Genomic DNA, 25,388 nt, shown 5'->3' with positions numbered 1-25,388 from the left:
GTCAGCAGGGGACACAGCCGTCAAATACGCACTCTTGTCTCCCAAAAACCTCTTCTGCAGCCGAGAAGCCTGAGACCTCCTAAATGCGGCCCAATGGCTTGGATTGCCCCTCCTCAGCCAGTCGGTCCCCTCCTCAGCCAGCTGGTCCCCACACTGGCCTTGGGGTTACCAGGAAAACTGAGGACCAGCACAGATTTGTTTCCAAGATGTGGAAACTCCTTCTGAAATGTCTGTTCACTCTCTGATGGCTTATGGGTGTGAGTCATTTCCATAGAAAGGGGACAGATGCAGGCACACATCAGTGGCTAAGAAGGAGGGACACCCGTGTTTATTAAGAGATGAGTAGACGTGCATGCAGAATCATCACACCAGCCCTAGCAGAGGAGTTTTGTTGTTGTCGTTGCTTATTTTACAGATAAGGGAGACCAAGGCTCAGCAAGGTAAGCTGACATGCTCAAGATGACACAGAAAGTTCCCAAATGGAAGCATTGCCATGTGCCCTAGATGCCACAAGGCCTTAGAGACACGGCATGTGTTGAGCAGTCACCAGGGGTGTGGACTGGAGACATGCTCTTCTCTGCCTTCAGGAAAGGATGAGGGGGGCAGAAGGACTCCCCTGCCTTTACCCCCTTCCCACCCAGACTTCTATGTTGATGTCTGGGTGGGAGCAGCACAGTACTGGCTCCTAGAACAGATTGGACCTCTCCCAACCCTGTCCCAGGGGCTGTCAATCCATAGGCCAGTGAGAAGCTTGGCAGGGTAAAGCTGTGCCCAGCAGAAAGGGCCATCTTCTGTCCAGTCAACTCCTCTTGGGGCGGTGGGAGTGTGCCCTATGGAGAGAAGATGCTGCACATGACAGAGAAGTGAGGCAGAGGGCAGCCATGTTTCGTAGAAGCAGTGCTGGGGCAGGGAATGGTCTGCTCCTCAATGCCAGGCCATGAGATGGTCCAACCCATTGCTGGAGCTGGATGTGGTATCTGAACATCCCGTGCTCATTTAAGACTGATTCTGTAATGCAAGCTCTCTCCTTGTACTTGTTTTACAGATGAGGAAACTGAGGCACAGAGAGATTGTGTGACTTGCCCAAGGTCACACAGCTGTTGTTGTATTGTGGCAGGTGGGTGACTATGTCACAAGGGTGTGTGGGGAGCTCCTGTCTGTCTTGTATGCTTGAGGCTAACACAAGAAGCATGAAGGGCATAGAGAGCAGTAAATATTGAGGGAATCTAAAGAAATGCAATGCTACTTGCAAAAGTAGTAAAAAAAAAAAAAAAAAAAGAAGAATCAGTATAATTTCTAAAAATAGCTAATGCTAAATTTCTAGCCCCAGTGCTCTCCCAGACTTTATCACCTCCTCATCAAGAGATAAAGACTATTTCTCTTATGCTCAAAACTCAGTAGGACTTCATGTGACTCTTGATGAATAGAACATGGAAGAAGTGATGCAGCTTGACTTCTGAGGCTAGGTCATCAAAGGCAATACAGCTTGTTCCTGGTTCTCTCTCAGGAGACTTGCCCTTGAGAACCCAGCCACCATATTGTAGGGAAGCCCAGGTCACACTGAGAGCACACACTTATATGTGACCTGGGCTTCCCTACATCCCCAACTGATATTTCGGCTTTCTGCCAGCAGCACCAACTATCAAACATGTGAGTGAGCGAGACTCACTTCTGCCAGGCATCACTTCTGGGAAAGCAGTGAGGCTAGAAGTATCGCATTAGTTGTTTTTGAAAATTATACTGATTTTTTTTCTTTACTATTTTTTCAAGTGACATTGCATTTCTTTAGATTCCCTCAATATTTACTGCTCATCTACACCTTGCATCTTGGACCTTTTAGCTGGGAGATCACCTTGCTTCCACATGAAGTAAAGCCCTTGAAATTTTCTTTAGTGTCTATTGGTGGCAAAGTCTCTTATTTATTTATTTATTGAGACAATGTCCATTCCACCCAGGCTGAAACGCAATGGCACCATCTCGGCTCACTGCAACCTCTGCCTCCCAGGTTCAAGCGATTCTTCTGCCTCAGCCTCCTGAGTAGCTGGGATTACAGGCACCCACCACCATGCCCAGCTAATTTTTTTTAGTAGAGATGGGGTTTCACCATGTTGGCCAAGCTGGTCTTGAACTCCTGTCCTCAGGTGATCCACCTGCCTTGGCCTCCCAAAGTGCTGGGATTATAGTCGTGAGCTACCACACAGTGCTGAAAATATTTTGCCTGGTATAAAATTCCAGGTTGACAGTTACTTTTCTCTCAACAAAATGGACATGCCATCAAGAGCTGGCCACCAGTCTATCTCTGTCTTTGTGACCTCTTTGTCTTTGGTGTTCTGCAGTTCACTGTAACATGTTTGGGTGAGTTCCGTTTTATCCTGTTTGCTCACAACATGTTTGGATTTCTTAAGCTTGAATTGGCGAGTTGGGGAACTCCCTCCCCCCAGGCTCTCATTCTTGTCTCCTTCCCGGCATTGTCCTCACAGGGCTTATCCTTTTGAAAGTAAACACCAGGAGATGTGTTCAGGCAAATCCTGCTTTTTTCTGCCCTGTGACCCTCCCTCTCCAGCCAAGGGGACACCCAGAATGACTTCCTGGAACTGGGAAAGAAAAATTATCTGGGGGTGAAGTACACATGGTGCCTCAAGAAGTCCTCCCGCCCTGTTGGGTCTGCGTGGAGGCTCCAGGGCTGGCCCTTCTCGTGAGGGTCCCAAAGGGCCACCACACGCATCTCTCCTCATTGGCCTCAGTGAGGTCACACTGTGAGCTTGAGAATTCGAGGGGCATTCTGCGCTCCCAGGACCAGCTGTCATTACCAGCACAGCACCGGGCAGGATCCACAGCTAATGGCAACAGGGGTGGGAAGGGCTGAGCTGATGTTTAGAGCTGGGACAAAGCCAACAGGAATCCTTCTCCTTTGTCAAGTTTATTTTATTAAAATATACAGGACTGAATATTAGTGGATGCTGAGAACAGGAACCACCCTCCCAGGCCGGGGCCAAGGGAGACGCTTCTGCCATGCAGACATGCGGCTGGTCTGTGTCCCAGTGTGGGAGGCTCCTCCTGGTTGGGCTGTGCAGCCAGTCTGGCTCCGAGGCCAAGGCGGGCAGGAGCGTGGTGGTGACACTCTCCTGAGGCCTTGGCCCTAGAAGCTGGGAGGGCTGGGCAAGGGGTGAGGGGAGGGAGGAGATCCCTGAGCCAGGGAAAGCTGATGCCCTCCTGGAGGCAGAGGCTCCCAGTGGGCCTGGAGCCTGGCGTCAGTGCAGCTCCATGGGGGAGGCCAGGCTGTGCGTGAATGCCGAGGGGCTCCCATAGCCTCCGCCATACCACCTTTCCTCTGAGGGTCTGCTCACTCTGGTGCTAGCCTCCTGGGGCACCTGGGGCCAGGCCTGAGTGGAGCTGGGGTGGCTGCCGATGGAATGTATTATATGGGAATGTTCCTGGAGGGGCCGTGCTGCCTGGGACCAGGTTCCTTCTCCTCGAGGCCCCAGCAGGAGTGAGCAGGACGGTTTCTGCTGATCCCCCAACTGCAGGCTCCGCAGCCCTTACCATTGGCTCCAGCTTTGGGCTGGTATCCTCCATCCCCAGATGGAGGGGACAGCCAAGCAGAGTCCCCAAACTTTGTGCTTTTGAATGTTGGTCAGCCAGGCTGGGCTAGGGCTGGCCTTTGGGGCCCCACTGCTCTCAGGCACAGAGCAGACCCCCCCCCCGAGGCGTCCTCCCTAGGGCCACTGCATTGGGGCTACTGGGCCCAAGCCTCAGCCAGCAGGAGGGCCTGACTCTGAGAAGCAGTGTGCTTGGCTCCCAGCAGGGCTTTGCCTGAGCTGTTAGGGGTGCTTGTGCTTTTTGTGCAAGGCTGGGGCAAGCCTGGGCAGAGGAACGGTGACACTGCTTCTGAAGTGGGGCTCAGCCAAGCCATTGGGCCATAGGAGGGGTGCTGCAGGAAGAGGAGGGAGATGCCCCTTTCCAGGCCCCTGAGCTCTGCCCAGGCTCCCTGGAGGCCAGTCCCTGAACCACGTGCCTCCTCCCGGGACCTAAGAGGACCTCGGAGGGAACAGTTTGTGCTGGAGGGTGTGTACAACCCCACCCACCGCATTCCCATTGAACCAGGACTGGGGCAAGGAGAGGCTCATCTCACCCTGTGGAGCTGGCAGAGTGCCCTCAAATTCTCCACTAAGACCCAATCCCCAAGCTTCAAACCCCCGCCTTCCTGCCACGGAGACAGAAAGGGGCCCAGTGGCCCCTCACCACCCAAGCTTGCCCCACAGTGGGTAGCCTGCCCCAGGCAAGCATTTCCAGAAAGCTGCAGGCTCGGCCTCCATCACCCCATCTCTCCTGCCCCTCAGCTGGCCCCTCCAGGGTCTTGAGGTGAGGGGCTTTCTAGAAGCATAGGTAGTGGGCAGGGAGAGGCTGTGGGGAGGAGGCCGGGGGGCCTGGAACTGGCCCACTGTGTGGCAAGAAAGCAGAGTGGAGAATAGGGTGAGGTGGGCTCACACCGGAGATGGGGCCCTCCCCTGCAGGGGTGCTTGAGTCCCTTCCTGGTGACATCCAGTGGCTGGTGACCTGCAGACCTGCTCTGTCAGCCACTCACCAAGAGGCAGCCTCGGCTCACTGGTTTGGGGAGGGCTGGCAGGGGCTCCTGGACTTCGACTACAGGAGGGGCTCCAGACTTAGCCCCTCCTTGATCTCTGTCCCTCTCTGCCAGCCCAGATAAATGGCTGTGTGTGTGTGTGTGTAGCAATCTGTTCACTTTTTGCAAATCTATTTTTTAAAAGTTTCTCAGAGGCTGCTCCTGGCAGGATGGAGGTTTCTTGGGGGTGGAGGTGGCCATGGCCATGCACCCATCCTGACATGTCCTAGATGACATTCTCAAACAGCTGCATGGAGCTCATGATGTTCTCATCCTGTGTGGAGAGAAGAAGGGAGGCCAATCAGGTGCTGGGTGGGCTCCAAATACCACCCCGCTGAGCAGATTCCCGCTAGGGACTGACTCTGGCAACTTGTCTGTCTGTCTGTCTCACTGAAAGGAGGGGAGCTGGGGGCAGGGAGGTGAAGTAGCTGGTCCCCAGCTGGTGAGGCATAACCTGTCTTCAATGCCACTCCTGACTGCAAGCCCATCTGGTACAAGCTGATGAAGGGACCCTGGCTGGCCCCAGCAGAGGCAGGGGCTAACCAGAGCTGCTTTGGAATGGGGCAGTGGAGGCACCGGAGGCCCAGTGTCTTGCTGCCAAGATGCTCTCTGGAGGGGCCAGCAGCAACAGTGCGGAGACTCTGGTGCCTCCCTGCAGTGATTCTCTCCTTCTGGCTGGCCCCATGTCTGCCCCTGACTTGAGGCTCTCCACGGTGGGGCTGAGGAAGGGTACGGGGGAGTGGGGGGATGCTGTGGGCTGCAGGTGTGTGTGAGGAGGAGGATGGACTCAGACAAGAGGCGAGTGGAGCTTGGGGCTGCCCAGGAGGTGGTGAGGGGCCAAGGACAGCTGCCATGTCCTGGGCTGGCAGGGGTGGGACTGGAATGGGGGAAGGGGTGGACAGTACCAACCACCCACCTCCACACAGAGCTGCAGAGAACTGTGGCCTGGCCTCCTGTGCTGCCTACCTTCTGACAAGTCTCCAGGAATTCTTCAATGGTCACCACCCCGTCCTTGTTCCGGTCCATTTTCTGCAAGACAAACCATGCCCAAGATGAGTCTGTGCCCCAACAGACATAGCCCTGTCCCTGGCCTGAGGAAGCAGCAATCATGGGTAGGTGGGTGCCTACTCTGTCCCTACCTGGATCCAGGCCACATAATGCACCCTCCATAGCTACCTCCCACCCCACTGCTGAGGCTCCAAGCATCTCCCCACTGCCCCCCAGGCCACTTCCATGAGCCTACCTGGGCTTGGGTTTCCCAGAATTTGTCCCCATGTTCATCTGAGCCCTCACCTCCCTGACAGGCAGCCAGGACAGAGGGAGCAACAGAGTCACAGGATGGCCTATGTCTCGTGGCCCCAGCAAGTGGGAGGCAAAGCCTGCAGTCTCTGCAGCCCGCATGCATATAGGTGAAGGCCCCAAACCGCTCCTGTCCCAGAGTGGCTCCCTGGAGGAGCCACACAGCTCTCAGGAGGCACAGAGCTCCAGCCCAGGGTCAGCTGCCTTGGGATCCCCAGCCCTGGCCCCCAGATGAGGTCCACAGGGCAGAGCAGTGGTGTGATTCCCTTCTCAGGGGTTCTGACAACCAGCCAGATTGGAGGGGCAAGTTTAACCTCCTTGTGGGGAGTGGGGCGGCTTGGAGCGGCAAGCCACTTGCCTAAGGTGGCCCCAAGGGTGAGAGCCTCTTCCTCTGCCAGGCTCCCCTCCCTGGGCAGGGGCTGGTGCTTGCTCACCTGGAAGAACCTCTCCACGTGCTCTGCTGGCGCATCCTCCCGCAGAATGGGGTAGGTGTGTCGGCCCATCATGTCATAGATGGACTTCATGATGGCCAGCATCTCCTGGAGGGGGAGGCTACTGTGAGCCTGCTGCAAGGCTGGGGTGGCTGCGAGGGCCCAAAGGGCAGCATCCAAGGGTGCAGGGCACCTCCAGGGCAGTGATGAGTGAGTGTGAGGGGCTGGATGAGCTGGGGAGAGGAGCCTGCCCGCTTCCAGGGCACCCAGAACGAGCTTCTGACTCTAGGGGAAGCTCATCTCCCAGAAGAGTGGGGGATGGATTGTTACGTGCATATCTCCAAAAGGTGACATTGCAGCAGAAAAAGTGCTTGGACCAAACAAAACCTGTCTGAGGGCCCACACGGGAGGGCTCCCATCTCCACTCCTGCCTTCAGGGACTAAACTGCCCCCTTCACTTGGTGGGGGCCAAGGCCAGGACCTCTGGCTTCTCCACTTGAGTCTCTCCCAGGCCTTCTGCATAAGATAGGATGATGGAGAACACTTGCTGAGCTGGAATGAGCTGTGCGGTACAGGGCAGATGAGCCCACACTCCACACCTGGATGTCCAGGGCCTAGAGCCCGGGAAAGGAGGACAGCCTGCTGGCTGCTGTCCCCAAGGCCAGTATCTGGATGGAGAGGGGGAGAAGACAGTTGGGCGGCAGGAATGGGGAGAAAGAGCGGCCGGTGGTGGAGCAACAGGAGGGGAGGAGGGGACAGCCCCGCCCCCAGCCCCCACTACCTCTTTGGTGATGTAGCCATCCTTGTTAATGTCGTAGAGATTAAAGGCCCACTTGAGCTTCTCGTGGACTGTGCCCCGAAGCAGGATGGAGAGGCCAACCACAAAGTCCTATGGGGGAAAGAGAGGGCAGGCCGTGACAATCCAATGCCCAGGTTCTAGTTCCAGTTGCTGTGTGGATTCTACTGAAATTCACACCTCCACAGGTGCAGAGCCTCCCTAATAGACCGATGGTATCCATTCAGGTTAGCACATGCATAGTTGTGCACCTGTGTGAATGTGTGAACCAGTGTGAGTGCACGTGCATGTATCTGGGTGAGTGTGGCAGGAGTGGCATGGTAGCTGATATTTTTATTTGATGTCAAATAAAGTTATTTAAATATATATGGTGTTCTAGACCCATTTAATGCAGTGCTACCACCAGAGAGGCCTGGGGTGCTCTTTTAATAAAGGAGGTGCTCTACTTTTAGTCTGACAAACATCTGTATGGCAAAGGTGCTTGAAAACTTCCAGCTTAAAAAGCTAGAGGAATGATGCTCAGCTTTTTATTTTTTGGGTTTTCTTTTTAGAGACAGAGCCTCAGACTGTCACCAGGCTGGAATGCAGTGGCATGATTACAGCTCATTGCAGTCCCAAACTCCCAGGCTCAATCCATCCTCCCACCTCAGCCTCCTGAGTAGCTGGGACCACTTGCAGTAGTCCATGCCTGGCTAATTTATTTCATAATAGAGATGGGATCTCGCTATGTTGTCCAGGCTGGTCTCCAACTCCTGGCCTTCCAAAGTGCTGGGATTACAGGGGTAATTCCAGGGCCATCTTGCCCAACCCTGGTGCTCAACTCTTGAGTCATGACATGCTGTGTGTGGCCATCACCTCTGGCATGTGACACTTTATTATTAATGTGACAAAATATGACTGTTCAAATGGTTTCCTGTGACAACTTCAGCTGTTTTGTTACAGCAGTTGGTAGAAAGCAGGTCTTTCCCCCACCTGTTGGAAGGTTTAAAGGTGAAGCCCTCCCTGCACCCTGGGGTCCTCCCAGGCTACTCTGAAAGAAAGGGGTCAGAAAAGGGCTATCCCAGCAAAATGGGATAGAGGTCAGTCAAAGTGTGAGAGACAGGACCATGCACCAAGGCCTGAGGTCCCTCAAGTGTTAGATTTTTGGGATTGGAGGAAGTCTGTACCATGAGGGAGAGAGAGGCAGAGAGAAATAGATGAAAGTGATTTGGAAGAACAAAAACTATTAGGTTGAGAGATTATAAATCTTGCATCACTAAGATAATAGGATGTCATAAAAAAGGAGTAACTGGAAAAAAGAAAGAGCTCTTAGAAATTAAAAACAAGAAAGCAAAATGACAGACTTAGAAGAAAGGTTGGGAGAGCAAATGGAATCTTCCATGAAGTGGAATGAGAAGACAAACAGCTGGAATATAGGGGAGAAAAGAGGATAATGAGAGGTGCACTCCGGAGGGCCAATGGGGGACACAGGCGGTTTGGGAAGTACGGGAGAGAACGGAGGAAAGTGGGTCAGAGCAATCAGGAAAGATTTCCTAGAAAGGAAGTGGAGATTTTCCAGTGTCTACCAGGGCTTGGCACAATGCATGAAAACAGTCTGTAGTTTAGCTGCAGGCACAGATCATGGTGTAATTTCAGCAAATTGGGTACAAAGAGAGGATCTTATAAACTTTCACAAAGAAAAGCAAAGCCAAACAGAAAAAGCAAAATCGGGTCCCATTCATGGGTGAGAGTCAGCAGTGGCACCTGCTCTGCAACAGCACCTGGGACAGGAGGCCCAGGGAACAATGCCACCCCTGCTCTGAAGGAGAGCAGCTTCCCCTGGGAGTGTGGGTCCCTGCAACAGAGTAAGAACAGAATCAAGACACTCCCAGGTGCTCAAAGGCTCCAAAGTTACAGCCCACAACCTCTTTTATAGGAAGCAGCTGGGTGGTGAGCCCCTGAACACACGAGAGTAAAGCAAGGGAGAGGAAGATCGGGGATCCCAGGACCAGGAGGCCCAGCCCAGCAGAGATGGCAGGAGGCCCCAGAGGGCAGCAGGCCCCAGCGAGGATGGAGCCCTGGCAGGCTGTGGGGACCTCCTCAGGCAGATGCCCGGCAGAGGGTTCAAATGACTGGAGAAGGGCCTGGGCTTAAATAAATAATGAGGTCACAGAACGCCAGGCAAACGAATCATCAGAACCAATGTTAACTGTAGGCAAAGGAAAGGAAGACATCATCGCAGTGGACAGCAAGCTCAGAGAGGGCTCCAGTTCACAGATCAGAGTAAACCAAGGCCTTATCCAACCTGAAGCCTAGAGTCTGTTGGAAAGCTGGGCTCATTGCAGTCCCAAACTCCTGGGCTCAACGATCCACCCACCCAGCCTCCTAGGGGATGGGTGGGGGGCTGGGGGATGGGAAAGGTGTGTGTCTGAGGGAGTCCCAAATTCTCACAGCAGGGGGTTGAAAAGTGAAAGGAGCCTCCTGGGGACATGAAAACAAGCACTGGCGCCTGCCTACAGCAAAGGTTTCCCACCCGCACCCTGAGAATCTGCTGGACTCCAGTCATGTGTGTACAAAACTGAAGACAATGAAAAAAATTTTTTGAGACACAATCCCACTCTGTCACCCAGGCTGGAGTGAAGTGGTAACATTCTCAGCTCACTGCACCCTCTGCAAGTGATTCTCTTGCCTCAGCCTCCTGAGCAGCTGGGGGTACAGGCGCTTGCCACCACGCCTGGCTAATTTATTTGTATTTCTAGTAGAGACAGGGTTTCACCATGTTGGCCAGGCCAGTCTGAAACTCCTGACCTCAGGTGATCTGCCCGCCTCAGCCTCCCAGAGTGCTGGGATTACAAGCACCCAGCCAATGAAAATATTTTAAAGGAGAAAAACCCAGGTGTTGTGGCTCACATCTGCAATTCCAGCATTTTGGCTTGAGGCCAGGATTTCAAGACTACCCTGGCCAACATAGTGAGACCCTGCATCTATAACAATTAAAATAAAAAAAATAGCCAGGCAGTCCCAGCTACTCGGGAGGCTGAGGTGGGAGGATCACTTGAGTCCAGGAGGCCAAAGCTGCAGTGAGCTATGATAGTGCCAGTGTACTCCAGCCTGTCTAAAAATAAAACAAAAAATTAAAAATTACAAAACAAAGGAGAAATATTGTTATACTTCTATTATAGCCAAGTTTAGGGAGTAATAACCACTGAAGCTTGGGCATGGTTTACACACTGGTGAAGGTTTAAGTTATCCTTGAAGCCCCGGGTCAGACAGGCCTTCCTAGTGGGTGGCAAAAGCATTGAGCACAGTGTTCTCCCGTGGACCCTGGGTGGGCACCATTGTCCTCCACCTTGTCTTCAGCTGGCATGGCCTGTCAGGTGGTCTGTCAGTCTGCAGTGGAGAAGCTGCAGAGCCCGCTGCTAGCAACTGGGAATGTCCCCATCTAGTGTCTCTCAGCCTCTCTCAGTGTGTTGGGTATGGTAGAGACAGTATTAGGAGATGGAGGGAATGTCCCGTTAGGCCACTGGCTAGTCTCCATTTGTAGAGGTAACACACAGATGACCCCAAGTCCAGCCAGCCCATGTCAGAGTGCACGCTGGTTCTAAATTCCTTGGCCACCCACAGTGCAACCTACACTGAATGCCAAAGTGTAGGAATCCTGTCACATCCACAGCCTCTGCTCTATAGCTGTCCCCATGGCAGGGCCTAGGTAGGGTAAGGGCTCCGGCAGGGACACAGCACACTTCCAGGCAAAGGTGCACCAGAGTGCACAGGAGGGCCGCCTGGCAGAGCCTGCAGCAGGTGCTCGGCGAGGGGCTGGGAGGCGCATGTGGCTGCCAAGCTCGCAGACCTGCCCTCATGCTGCTCGGCCAATGGCACATGGAGCAGTTTGCTGCCAGGGGAGGTAAGAGAAGCGGCCACACCTCCAGATGTACCTACGCCTGGATGCTACTTCCAAGCTGGGCCTGACTTGATCCTGGGCACTGGAGAGGCCCCAAAGATCTATGGAATCGTTCTGGAAGCTTTACATGTCTCTGGCAAGCTAGATGAGTTGCATGAGCAAGGCCCTGGTGGCCAGAGTGTTCAGCAAATCTGTGTGGGGTGCTGCTCGAATGGGGCTCCCTGCCTCTGGCAAGTCCCAGAAGGTCTGTGGGGATGGGAGCAGGAGCCATTCAGAGGTGGGATGTGGGATGGCATCGCTCACTTGGCTCTACTGAGGTCTGCATGTTTTCCCATTTGGTCTTTTTGGATATTCTTTTTGGTGAGGAGAGGGAGGGTATATTATCTTTTACGAAATCCATGCATCTTGTCTCTAAGAATATATAGAAAGGGACAGGACCATTGCAGACAGTGTCACGCCGGCTTGCCTTGCATCATAGGCATATATGGGAGGCTGCAGCCTGGCAGTGAGGATGGCCGGTGGGTGTCCCCCAGACCAGATTCAGTGCCTCCACTCCTGGCTGATCCCAGCTGTGGGGCTCCCAGGATGGGGCAATGCGGGCTTGCGCCCTCTTCCTTTCCAGAGCAGAACACTTTGAAATCAAGAAGCTCCTCAAGGTTGAAGCCAGAGGACCTCGCTTCGTGTGCAGAGAAGCCACAGAAGGTCTGGAAGATGCCAGGGATGAGCGACCTTCTGAGAAGGTGCCCAGCAGAGGGGATGCAGCTCAGCCACTGACAGACCCAGCCCAAAGGGCTGCCACCTGCCTCCTTAAAGGGCCACAAGGCTGTCCCTTGGGGGGAGTGAGGGAGATGGCCACAGGAGGGGAGGGGCGACTGTGAGCCTCCTGAGCACCGGCCATGCCTATGCGCAGGGGCGCTGCTAAGCCTCTGAGTCTTCTCATTCCAGAACAAGAAAAACCACTCCTGGCTGCCTGCTCCCTTACACTGCTTCCTAATGACGCTTTACTGCCTGAAGTCTCAGGTGCCTCTTAAAGGGCACCCCAGGAGGGAGGCTGGGGAAAGGACTATGAGTCCTCCCTAGCTCCTCTGTGCTGACCGGGTGTTTTCTGTGTGCTGTACGGTTGGTATTTCAGATACTGCAGAAAACACTGTCTGCTTCTATGTGCAGAGCCCTGAGTGTGGCTCAGAGTGGAGGGGTCCTGTGGTCACAGGGCAGGCGGGGAGTGTCAGTGTGCCCGGCGGGCCTGCGGCATAAAAATAACCCTTGCAGGTTTATCGATGAGTTATTATTACCCCCTGTGGCCGGGGCCTTCTGGCCCCATGTGCTTCTCTGTGCTTTCCTGTTAGCTGCCCTTGGCCTGGAAGCTGAGCTGTTGGTGTATCGATCAGGCCGGCTCTCAGCAAGGTTTTCCTCCCCAAGGTGGTTTCAGCTTTTCGCCTACAGCTATTTTTAGAGTCTTGTGCTCCACAGATGGGGCCTCTCTCCTAATGATCCCGTGTGGCGGGGCTGGGGAGGATCCCAGGCCAGGCCCCCACAGGGAAGCTGTCTGGGTGGGGGACAGGCTTCTCCTTCCACTGAGGGTAACACCAGGCTTTACTCTCAGTGCCCAGCTGGGATGAGCCCTGGAGCCTGCTCAGGCTGGGATGTTTTCTAGATATTTCTGGCCTATTTTCTGGGTAACAGGGAGTAAATTCTGAAGCTGGAGGTCTCACATCCCACTATAAGCAAACTAGACCTCTGAGTCCTGAACCCTTTGAAAATGCAAATTCCTGATTGGTCACTACCACCCCTGTGTGCCTCGGGGCCTCCCTTGGTCGGGCAGAGCTGGATAAAAACTCTTGATTGGAAGAAAAGGCGGAGAATGCGGTGCCGGCCCAGCAAAGTCAAACACCCCTGACCTCACTGGCCCAGGGCCAGCCACATCCAGTCGGTCCCAGGGTGACACACCAGATCCTTTCCAACCAGGGCCATGGCTCTCTCGACAGCCCTGAGAGTGATGCCAGGGCAGGGATTCACCCCTGCAGCCACCGGAGCAGGACACGTGGGAGGAATCCTCGAAGACCTACCTCAAAGTGGATGGCCCCGTTCCCGTCGGCGTCGAAGGCGTTGAAGAGGAAGTGTGCATAGGTGCTGGCATCTGGGGAGGGCAAGGAAGAGGCTGGGGTGTGTCGGGGCTGCCTGGTGGTTAATCCCACACCTCAGGCAACCCCAGCTGGGGGTGCTGTGTCCTGGCTGGCAGTCCCTGTTTCCCACAGGACAGGGGCAGCACCAAGCTTCTAGGATGCAAGGGCAGCAGGAGGGTCCCCTCCCTCCACACTGGGACATAGCAGGGTTCCCCGGCCTTGGACTCACCTCCCTGAGGGAAGAACTGTGAGTAAATGAGTTTGAAGGTGTCTTCATCCACCAGGCCCGTGGGACACTCCTGCAGCAGGAAGGCACCCTCTCAGCACTCGGCCACCCCCAGCTCCAAGCCCGGCTCTAAGGGACTGGACTTTCCCACTCCCTTGGGGGCTGCCCACTGCCTGTGGCACTGCTGGGGTCCCCTGGCCTGGATTTCAGAAAGCCCAGGCAGGGGTGGGGTGAGAGGGAGCAGGGGTGAATAGGAAGGGAGTGGCTGCTCCCCCATACCTTCCTCCTCTGTACTGGCAGCAGAGACACAGAGGGAGGAATGTGGCAGCCTCAGCAATGCCCATTCTGGGGTGTGCCCCCGCTATACAGTGTTCCCACAACACATAAGCCCCTTAGAGGCCCCTGGGATATTTAGTGTGGCGTGGAGAAGTTTCCTGGTCTCCCTGGGCCAGGGTATTCAAGGCTTTTCCCAGGAGAATGGGGAACACTCACATTCTTGAAGCCCCTGTAGAGGGACTGCAGCTCCTTCTTGGTGAACTTGGTCTGGGCCTGCAGTTGGTCCAGCCCCTCTGGCTGGTGGCGCACCGTGGACAGCTCCAGCTCACTGTCACCGCTATCTGGAGTGGGACACAGACCAGAGAGCGTAAGGCCTGTAGCCCTGCTCCTCCATCTTGCTGCAGTATGGGCAGATGCCAGGGCATGAGATGAAATAGTGGGTGGATGAACTCTCCTTGCATGACTACCATGTACAGCCACACAGGCTGTGCACTGCACAAACCGAGAGGCTGTGACTGAGTGGCCCATGCAAGAGCTGTGCCTCTGCTTTCCTGCCCGCAACAGGGTGGGCCTCCCAGTCATAGCCCCGGCAGTGGGCTAGCTGCACGGTGGGACAAGGTGGGAGCTGCTCTTGTCCTAGAGAGGCATGAACAAGGGGATACAGGAGGGGGAAAGACAGCAAGAAAGGCATGAGGTACCCTTGAACGTCAAGATCCATTCCTAGTCCACTGCTCCATATGGTCCTCCTTGACTTCCCCCAGGAATGGAGAGGGTGCCTCCCTTGGCCCTCAAAGCCTAAGGTGATGCTGTGCAGCTACATTTGGCAGAGGGGTGTCATTCACATCTGCGTAGGAGACTAGACCTCCAGGGCTGTGGGAGCAGGTATCAGACCTTTTCTTTAAATACACAAAAATGTTTACTATCCATGGCTACCTTTGTGGAGGAGATGCGATTTCCGGTGAATTTACTTTTTTATTTATGATTTAAAAAAACATTTTTCTCATTTCTTTTGGTGTGACATGCATCACTTTTACAATAAAAAATAAAGCTAGGGCTGAAACAGTACTGAGTGCCCACACCTTGCTGAGCAGCATCCTCGCATAACTAGAGAGTGCCACCTTCCCACAGACTCAGGACACATGCTCCCCACTGCACCGTCACCCCATCTCCCCTGGACCACACAGAATGGATGGTGGTAATCCATGATCACCCACATGGCTGCTGGGCCACACAGAATGGATGGTGGTGATCCATGGCTGCTGTTGGCTGCTGCCTCTCCCACTGCACAGCGAGCTTTTAAGGAGCAGCTGTCCTGCACAGCTCGTCCTATGCCCATGGTGTCTGGCATGGTGCTGGGCACCAGTCCTGTGCTGAGCTTGGTCCATACGCAGGCCTCTCCTGAGAGCGTAGTGGGAAAGACAGCCTGCACTGCCCACTCTCAATAACCACGAGTGCCCTGAAAGCCGCTCAGCAATTGTGCTGTTTCCTTGGTCCACACATGCTCCCAATCTCCAAGATAACTATTTCATACCTTCCTTCCCTTTAAGTTTCCAGTATCTCCTCCCCCATCCTTATCCTCAGGTTGCTTTCCAATTCCCTGAGAAGATAGAAGCTATGGAGGAAAACTTCCCCAAGCCCTCACCCCACACCTACCCACCCACCAGCACCTGGCCCACATGTCTGCACCTCCACAAGCTCCGTGGCTGAACTGTCCCAGTGAAAGCAAACCTGCTGCTTGTGCAGTGGGTCCCAACCCCTCTCGCCTACCCAGGCAAGTGGTGCCAGCAAGTCCCTCACTCTTTCCTCATCGTCTTTTCCTCTCTTCTGGATCATTCCCATCACCATATAGACATTCTGTGGAATCTGGAATCCTTAGTCAAATTAAGTATAGTCAAACCCTATAAACCAGCATCCCACACAGACTCTTCCCCAGCTGAGGGGCCGGCACAAGGATGCTCACAGCAACAGCATTTTTGGTGGGAGAGTTGGAGGCCAATCAGGGGTCCATGTCAGACAGAATGGGTAGGCAAAATATGGAGACCACACACCCAGGAGAACTGTGCCATGGAGCAGATGTTCACACAGCAGTGTGGATAGATGGATAGTAAGAATCCTTTGATTAAGAGGTCAACTTTTCAGACTGGATTGAAAAGCAAGATTCAACTATATGCTGTTTACAAGAGGGATACTCCTAACACAGACAGATTTAGGCCAGGCGCTGTGGCTCATGCCTGTAACTCCAGCACTTTGGGAGGCCAAGGTGGGTGGATCACCTGAGGTCAGGAGTTTAAGACCACCCTGCCTAACACAGTGAAACCCTGTCTTTACTAAAAACACAAAAATGAGCCAGATGAGGTGGCGGGTGCCTGTAATCCCAGCTACTCGGGAGGCTGAGGCAGAAGAATCGCTTCAACCCAGGAGGCAGAGGCTGCAGTGAACTGAGATCACGCCATTGTACTCCAGCCTGTACCACAGAGCCTGAGACTCCATCTCAAAAAAAAAAAAGAGAGAGACAGATTTAGAGTAAAAGAATGGAAAAACATATGAAAGCTGGATGCTTTATAATGATATAAGGATTAATTCATCAAGAAGACAGAATGATCTGAAGTAGACATTACCTAGTAACAGAGCTTTTAAATACCTGAAGCAAAAAAAATCAGAGAGAAAAATAATTAAGCCATGATTACAATTGGAAGATTTTAGCATCCTTTTCCAGTAAATATGACAAGTGATGATATAAAAGATTTGAAAAACACCATCAACCAATTTGACCTAATGAATATTATAACACTGTATAGTTGTAGACTACACATTCTTTGCAAGAGCATACCCTATGCTTACCAAGATATATCAGACGCTGGAACACAGACTCTTACCACAATGGTATTAAGTTAAAATTCAGAAAAAGATATTTAGAAAACCTCAAGTAGTTGGAAATAAACAATACATTTCTAATGAGCTCATAGGTTAGAGAATACACTGCAAGGTGATCACATTTTGAGATATTTTGAAGTGAATGATTAAAAAAACAGTATATCAAAATTTGCTGGAAGCAGTTAAAGCTGTGCTTAGAGGGAAATTTATTGCTCTCAATTCCTTTATTAGAAAAGAAGAGGGCCGGGCGCAGTGGCTCAAGCCTGTAATCCCAGCACTTTGGGAGGCCGAGGCAGGTGGATCACGAGGTCAACAGATCAAGACCATCCTGGTCAACATGGTGAAACCCCGTCTCTACTAAAATTACAAAAATTAGTTGGGCACGGTGGCGCGTGCCTGTAATCCCAGCTACTCAGGAGGCTGAGGCGGGAGAATTGCCTGAACCCAGGAGGCGGAGGTTGCGGTGAGCCGAGATTGCGCCATTGCACTTCAGCCGGGGTAACAAGAGCGAAACTCCGTCTCAAAAAAAAAAAAAAAAGAAAAGAAAATAGCTGTAAAAGCGATGACATAAGCTTCTATATCTAAAAGTCAGAATCTAAAAATGCCATACAAATTAGATTCAAAGTAAAAAGAAGAAAGAACGTAATAAAAATAAGAGTAGAAATCAATGACAGGTTGGGTGCAGTGGCTCACACCTGTAATCCCAGCACTTTGGGAGGCCAAAGTGGGTGGATCACTTGAGGTCAGGAGTTTGAGACTAGCCTGGTCAACATGGCGGAACCCTGTCTTTATTAAAAATACAAAATACAAAAAGAAATAGCTTGGTGTGGTGGTGCATGCCTATAATCCCAGCTACTTGGGAGAGTGGGGCATGAGAATCACTTGAGCCCAGGAGGTTGGAGGTTGTAGTCAGCTGAGATCACACCACTGCACTGCAGCCTGAGCAACAGAGTGAGACTTCATCTCAAAAAAAAAAAAAAAAAAAAAAAAAAGAAAATCAACGACAAATATAAGCATAGAGGCAAACCTTATAATAAAGTCATTAAGAAACTCAAAAGTCATAGACTGGAAATACATATCTCCAGAACATGTGTCTGTCAACGGACTCATTCCGAGAATACATAATAAACTTTTACAAATGAACATAATAAGACTAATAACTCATTTTTTAAAGAGATGGGGTCTCGCTATGTTGCCCAGGCTGGAGTGCAGTGGCTATTCACAGGTGCGATCCCACTACTGATCAGCACAGGAGTTTTGATCTGCTCCGTTTCTGACCTGAGCCAGTTTACCCCTCCTTAGGCAACCTGGTGGTCCCCCGCTCCTGGGAGGTCACCATATTTATGCCAAACTTAGTTCGGACACCCGATTGGCATTGCGCACTACGGCCCAGAACTCCTGGGCTCAAGTGATCCTCCTACCTCTGCCTCCTGAGTAGCTGGGACTACAGTCATGTGCCACTGTGCCCAGCATAACTCAATTTTTTAAATAGGCAAAAGACAAGGACACTTCACAAAAGAAGATATACAAGTGTCCAATAAGCATAGGAAAAGGTGCTTGACAGCATTAATCATCAGAGAAATTCAGGTGACCCAATGCAAAATGCAAAATATCCAACCATCTATTGTCTCAAAAAGACCAATAACACTAAATGTTGGTGAGGATGTGGAGCAACTGGAACTTCAATATATTATTGATTTAAGTGTAAACTGGTATAACAGTTCTTCAGAACTCCTTGGCAGTTTCTTATAAAGCTAAAACATACATCAGCCTTATGACTTATTTACTCAGGACAAAAGATATACATCCACAAAAGGACTTATGCAAGTATATTCATAGTAGCTTTATTCATAATAGTTCCAAACTGGCAATTACCCAAGCAATAAACAGAAACATTGAACTGTGGGACATTTACGCAATAGAATATTATTCCCCATTAAGAAAGGATGAACTGTTGATATATGCAACAACATGCACACATTTCAAAAATATTATGCTAAGCAAAAAGCCAGATGTAAAGGAGTTTAAACTGCATGATTCCATTTAACAAAGTTCTAGAACAGGCAGCACTAGTGCATTGTAAAAGAAAGCAATACAGTGGGCGGTTGTTACAAGGGTGTATATGATCATCAAAACTCACTGAACTGAACATTGAACATCAGTGCATTTTGTTGTATGTCAATTACAACAGTTAAGAAGAAAACATACTGATGACACTTATGCTTTCAGTTATGATGGTAGAGTGACTGTCAGGCTTACCGTCCCAGTGCAAATGACTTTAACATTGCAAGAAATAGATGAGGAAAATGTTTCCAGGCTTTGGACTATAGCACAGGGATGCAATTTTTGAAAGCAGGGGAACTGAAGGGAGCTGCATATTCGCCCTGGATATTTGCCTGGAGGTACTTTCCAGACCACAGGACAGGGAGGTAGGGCACAAGCCAGGGAGCAGCAGTCTTGCTGAGCTGACAAGTCACAGATCAGTTTGGGGCTGCTAAGGCAGATGGAATTTTCAGAGCAGAGTCCTGGAGAGGAAGAAACTAAAAGAGTGGGCCCAGAAGTCGGAGTGGAAGTTCCCTGAGTGGGGGCCTTGGCCAAGGGCTAAGCTACATATGCTTAGAATGAGACTCTATGAGGGTCAGAGGAAAGTCGCTTTCTGCAAGGGAAGAGGTGGGCACGGAGACAGAGGGCCAAAAAGACATATGAGAATTCACACAGTGATAGGAAAACTGGAGTACTGGCTCAGCCAGACTGGAGATACCTCCCTAAGCAACTCAGGTGTTAGCTGAAACCCAGAAAAGCTATGCTTTAGAGTATGAACCACATCCTTGAGTAAGCACATGTTCTAGACCCAAGGACAAAGTCAAAACAAACCTACTCTAACAAAGCCTACAGTAAAATCTGGGGAGATCACGTGGATTGGCCAATAATTTAAGTATCTGCCAAACTAAAATTTGTTAGCAGTTGTATTAAAAATTAGTTCAACCCTTGTGGAAGACAGTGTGGCGATTCCTCAAGGACCTAGAAATAGAAATTCCATTTGACCCAGCAATCCCATTACTGGGTATATATCCAAAGGACTATAAATCGTTCTACTATAAGAACACATGCACACGAATGTTCATTGCAGCACTGTTTACAATAGCAAAGACCTGGAACCAACCCAAATGCCCATCGATGATAGACTAGACTGGGAAAATGTGGCACATATACACCATGGAATATTATGCAGCAGTCAAAAACGATGAGTTCGTGTCCTTTGTAAGGACATGGATGAATCTGGAGAACATCATTCTCAGCAAACTGACACAAGAACAGAAAATGAAATACCACATGTTCTCACTCATAGGTGGGTGATGAACAATGAGAACACATGGACACAGGGAGGGAAGCACTACACACTGGTGTCTGTTGGGGGGAATAGGGGAGGGACAGCGGGGGGGGAGTTGGGGAGGGATAGCATGGGGAGAAATGCCAGATGTGGGTGAAGGGGAGGAAGGCAGCAAATCATACTGCTACGTGTGTACCTATGCAACTATCTTGCATGTTCTGCACATGTACCCCAAAACCTAAAATGCAATAAAAAAACACAATATAATCCATTCCCTACAATATACCTTTCACAATGTCCAACAAACAATAAAAGATAAAAAGACATGAGAAGCAAGAAAGTGTAACCATAATAAAGAGATAAAGCATAAGCAGAATTATTAGATGTTTATTGTTAGAATTATTAGAAAATAACTTTAAAACAACTATTATTAACACTTTGAAAGAAATAAAGAAAAAAAGCCTAATATATGAGAATCTTAGTAGAAAAAACTAAAAACTATAATAAAAGAACCAAATGGAACATCTAAGCTTGAACAAAACAATATCTAAAATTAAAAATTCACTTGATGGGCTAAGTGCAGTGGCTCATGCCTGCAATCCCAGCACTTTCAGAGGCTAAGCAGGTGGATTGCTTGAGCCCAGGAGTTTAAGACCAGCCTGGGCGACATAGCAAGAGCCTGTCTCTACAAAAAAATTAGCCAGGCACAGTTGCATGCACCTGTAGTCCAGCTGCTTGGGAGGCCAAGGTGGGAGGATCACTTGAGCCTGGGAAGCTGAGGCTGCATGACCATGAGCCATGGTCATACCACTGCACTTCAGCCTGGGCAGCAGAGCAAGACCCAATCTCAAAAAAAAGAAATTAAAAAAATTGAAAACAAAAAGAGAGAGAAGATATAAATTACCAATATCAGGAAAGAAATAAGTACTAACCTTCCAGACATTAAAAGGATATAAAGAGGATATTATGAACAAGTCTTCCCACACAAATTCAACAACTTCTATAAAATGGACCAGTACCTGAAAAATTACAAACTACCAAATTTAGCTGAGGTGAAAAAGATAGCCTGAATAGTCCTAACCAATATTCTTCATAAACATAGATGCAAATTTCTCAACAAAATATTAGCAAACTGAATCCTTTGATGTATAAAAAGAATAATATACCACCATCAAGAGGGGTTTTCCAGGAACATGAGGATGATTCAATATTTGAAAATAAATCAATGTAATCCACAATATTAATAGTCTAAAAAAGAAAAAAAAGCACATGATTATATCGATTGATGCAGAAAAAGCATTTGACAAAATTCAACATCCATTCATTAAAAATAACCCAGTAAACTGGAAATGAAAGGGAACCTTCCCACCTTAATAAAGCACATTGGCTGGACATGGTGGCTCTCATCTGTAATCCCAGCACTGTGGGAGGCTGAGGTGGGCAGATCGTGAGGTCAGGAGTTCGAGATCAGCCTGGCCAATATGGTGGCACTGCATCTCTACTAAACATAGAAAAAAATTAGCAGGGCATGGTGGCGCATGCCTGCTGTCCCAGCTACTCGGGAGGCTGAGGCAGAAGAATCGCTTGAACCCAGGAGGCAGTGAGCCAAGATGGCACCATTGCACTCCAGCCTGGTGACAGGGCAAGACTCCGTCTCAAAAAAAAAAAAAAAAAATAGCATCTACACAAAATATATAGTTAATAGTTAACATCATTCTTAATGGTAAAAGACAGAATGTTTTCCCCACAAGAAAAAAAAAAGGTCAATATACAAAAATCAATCACATTTCTATAGACCAGTTGAACGATTAGAAATCAAAATTTAGGCAAAGGTATCTCCTGAATTTCAGTGGCAGTAAGATCCAAGATCCTTGCTCCAGTCTTTTTTTAAATCTTGTTTTGGAGCTAAACAGGGAGAGGGAAGAATGGTGGAAGCTTTTTGTGCTGCCTGGAAGCTGAACTCTGATGACTATGTAAAGGCTCATCAAAGGTATGGGCTTTGCCACTGGGTAGGTGAAAATGTGACCAAACCACAGTGATTATCAGTCAGGAAGGAGACAAAGTGGTGATCAGGACTCAAAGCATATTCAATAACACAGAGAAACCACTGCAGATGACAGATACTGTACACTGTTAGTGTATGTCTGTTGTTAGTCTGCATGGAGACAAACGTGTTCACATACAGAAATGGAATGACAAAGACACAAATTTTGTAAGAGAAATTAAGGATGGCAAAATGGCTATGGTTTCCACTAAAAAATTTTTTCCCATAGGTTTTTAGGGAACAGGTGGCGTTTGGTTACATGAGTAAGTTCTTCAGTGCTGATTTGTGAGATTTTGGTGCATCCATCACCCCAGCAGTACACACTGAGCCCAATTTCTAGTCTTTTATCCCTTGCCCCCCCCTACCCTTTCCCCTGAGTCCCCAAAGTCATTGTGTCATTCTTATGCTTTTGGATCCTCACTTTTGGTGATTTAGTTACTGTTTGCCACGATGAGAAGTCATAGAAAACTAGCTGGTCTGGGGCTGGAGAAGATCTTCAATTTTTCTGTTCACTCAAGTCTCAGGGCTATGCTGCTATTACAGCACAGCTGATCACTAATTAGAAGGTTATCCCTAGCACGGAGGTAGAAAATGGTGACTTAAAAACGTGTTACTCCAAGCAACTAGCTTAACTTTGTCCTGCAAATTTATCAGTTATTTATAATTTGCATTAAAATGTCACTTTTTTATACAAAAAAGTGGATGGATCTTGTAATTTCCTGTGGAACGCAAATCAAATTAGAATAAAAATCTTACACACAAATGAAAAAAAAACCAAAACTTAAAAAAATACCATTTACATTTGCTCATCTCACAAATGAAATACTTAGGTACATATATCTTGCAAAACACATATATAATCTGTATGCCAAAAACTACAAAATGCTCATGAAAGTGATCAGGAAAGATTCTGGATTTGTCATTTTTTTTTTTTACTAGAAGGATCTGTAGCCTTCTCCTTCATTAAACAGTGTTAATAAAATCACCTCTAAGTAAAAAAAGAAAATAAAGAAATCAGGAAAGATTCAAATGAGGGAAGAGACAGAACTATGTTCATGGATTGAAAGACTCAATGCTATAAAGATGCCAATTATGTCCAAAATGATCTACAGAGTTAATACAATTCCTATCAAAATCCCACCAAGAGTTTTTTGTACATATAGACAACATATTCTAAAATTTATCTAGAAAGACAGTGGGAGTAGAATAGCTAAAATAATTTTGTGAAAGAAGAATAAAGATATTTGTTTTCTTTTTTTTTTAAGATGGAGTTTGGCTCCATCACCCAGGCTGGAGTGTGGTGGCATGATCCCAGCTCACTGCAACCTCTGCCTCCCGAGTTCAAGTGATTGTAGTGCCTCAGTCTCCCAAGTAACTGGGACTATAGGCACGCACCACCACACCAGGCTAGTTTTTGTATTTTTAGTAGAGATGGGGTTTCACCTTGTTGGCCAGGCTAGTCTCAAACTCCTGACCTCAGGAGTTCCTAAGTGATCCACCCACCTCAGCCTCCCAAAGTGCTGGGAAAACAGAGATATTGTTAAATAAAAAGGCAAGCATAGACTGGGAGAAATAATATATTTGCCAATTGTATATCTAATAAAGGATGTCCAGAATATATAAAGAAGTCCCAAAACTCAGCAGTAAGAAGTCAAATAACTCAAATAAGTAAACGTCAAAAAAATCTAATCAAACACTTCACTATAGAGGATACAGGGCTGGTAAATAAGCACAAAAAAAGAGGCTTAACATTATTTTCTATTAAGGAAATACAAATTAAAACCTCAACAAAACACTACTATATACCTATCAGAATTGCTTACGTAACAAATATTGACAATGTCGGGTGCTGGGGGATGCAGAGCAATGGGAATATGTTGCTGGCGGCAGTGAGGAGTGGTAATACCACACTGGAATTCAATTCATCCTGGCACTTTCTTATAAAGATGCTCGTCCCATAAGACCCAGAAATCCCACTCCTAGTTATTTACCCAAATGAAATGAAAGCTACTATATTCACAAAATAACTTTAGGCAAATGTTTAGAGCAATTTTATTCAAAAGTGCCCCAAACTGTAAATAACCCAAATGCCGTCCGACCAGTGAGTGGATAAACTGTGGTACGTCACACAAGGGATGATACTCAGCAATAATGCGAAACGAACTCCTGACAAATGCAAAACATGAATGAATTGCACATGCAATGACGTAAAAGAGTCCAGACTCCAGAGGCAGATTGTGTATGACCACATTTATGGGACATTCTGGAAAAGAAAATATTACAGAAAATTACAGGGAAAGAGAACAGATCAGTCGGTGCCTGGGGGTTGACTACCAAAGAGGCAGCACTTTTTTCTGTGGTGATGACACTATTCTGTATCTCAGCCGGGTGTGGTGGTACGTGCCTGCAGTCCTAGCTCTCAGGAGGCTGAGGTGGGAGGACTGCTTGATCCCAGGAGTTCAAGGCTGCCTTGAGCTGTCATCACACTACTGCACTCCAACCTGGGCAACAGAGTGAGACCCCATCCCCAAAAAGTAAGTAAATCAAAATTAAATTAAATTAAAATAAATTGTTCTGTTTCTTGACTGTGGTAATGGTTATATGACTTTGCATATGTCGGCATTCATATATTGACACAGCCAAAATGGTAAATTTTACATTAATTTAAATTAGAAAAAGTTTAAAGAAAAATAAAAATACTTACTTATGGGGAGGAGGGAAATGGGGGAGGAAAAGGGGGAGAACAAAGGAGATGCTGTAAATGGGTCAAGGCTGATGATACCCATGAGCTACAGAGTAGGATGAACTTAATCCTCTTTCCTAAGGGCCAAGAAAGAAAATAAGACAAGAACTCCAAACCCACTGCTATTTCTTCCATTAAAAACCACAAAAGTCCTTGCCTGTATTTTCCCAGGCCTTTTTCTCACCTTCTGTAACTCACTGCCTATACTGCCTCTCTTCCTGTCCTCCCTTGAACTTACTCCACTCCAAGAAAATGGCTCTTACAAGGATCATGGATGTTCTCCATGTGGTTAATATTGTAATTTTGATTCAAAAATGACATAAGGGGCCAGACATGGTGGCTCATCCTGTAAATCCAGCATTTTGGGAGGCCAAAGTGCGTGGATCACCTTGAACTACTGAGGTCAGGAGTTTAAGACCAGCCTACAACATGGCGAGATCCCATCTCTACTAAAAATACAAAAATTAGCGGGGCACAGTGGCACATGGCTGTAATCCCAGCTACTGGGGAAGTTGAGGCAGGAGAATCACTTGAACCATGGAGATGGAGGTTGCAGTGAGCTGAGATCATGCCACTGCACTCCAGCTTTGGCGACTCCATCTCAAAAAAAAATGACATAAGGTCAAGATGTTAATCTATTCTTGCGTTGCTATAAAGAAATACCTGAGACTAGGTAATTTATTTATTTATTTTTTTGAGATGGAGTCTCTCACTGTCACCCAGGCTGTAGTGCCGTGACGT

The 25,388-nt window shown here is 48.9% G+C and overlaps 1 protein-coding gene across 5 annotated transcripts in view; it reads right to left on the bottom strand.

The window, feature by feature from the left end:
• Positions 1-2,907: 2,907 nt before the first annotated feature.
• KCNIP3 (potassium voltage-gated channel interacting protein 3) overlaps positions 2,908-25,388 on the bottom strand; it is a 97,661-nt gene continuing 75,180 nt past the window's right edge. For 3 of the 5 annotated variants that reach the window (XM_078348557.1, XM_035271542.3, XM_017964057.4), the window contains 7 exons: positions 13,872-13,996; positions 13,383-13,452; positions 13,097-13,167; positions 7,136-7,243; positions 6,358-6,462; positions 5,591-5,653; positions 2,908-4,898 (listed from right to left, as the gene is read on the bottom strand). In XM_078348557.1, coding sequence (XP_078204683.1) covers positions 4,851-4,898; positions 5,591-5,653; positions 6,358-6,462; positions 7,136-7,243; positions 13,097-13,167; positions 13,383-13,452; positions 13,872-13,996 — 590 coding nt within the window. In that variant the 3' untranslated portion in view covers positions 2,908-4,850. Of the gene's footprint in view, positions 4,899-5,590; positions 5,654-6,357; positions 7,023-7,135; positions 7,244-13,096; positions 13,168-13,382; positions 13,453-13,871; positions 13,997-25,388 lie in introns of those variants that run through there. The other 2 variants (XR_013526259.1, XM_078348558.1) reach the window with 2 other exon arrangements.

Source organism: Callithrix jacchus, chromosome 14 (assembly GCF_049354715.1).
Source record: "Callithrix jacchus isolate 240 chromosome 14, calJac240_pri, whole genome shotgun sequence".
In the NCBI taxonomy this organism is placed as follows: Eukaryota; Metazoa; Chordata; class Mammalia; order Primates; family Cebidae; genus Callithrix; species Callithrix jacchus.
Note: the sequence above shows the minus strand (reverse complement) of the source record. Positions and strands in the feature narration are given on the sequence as shown.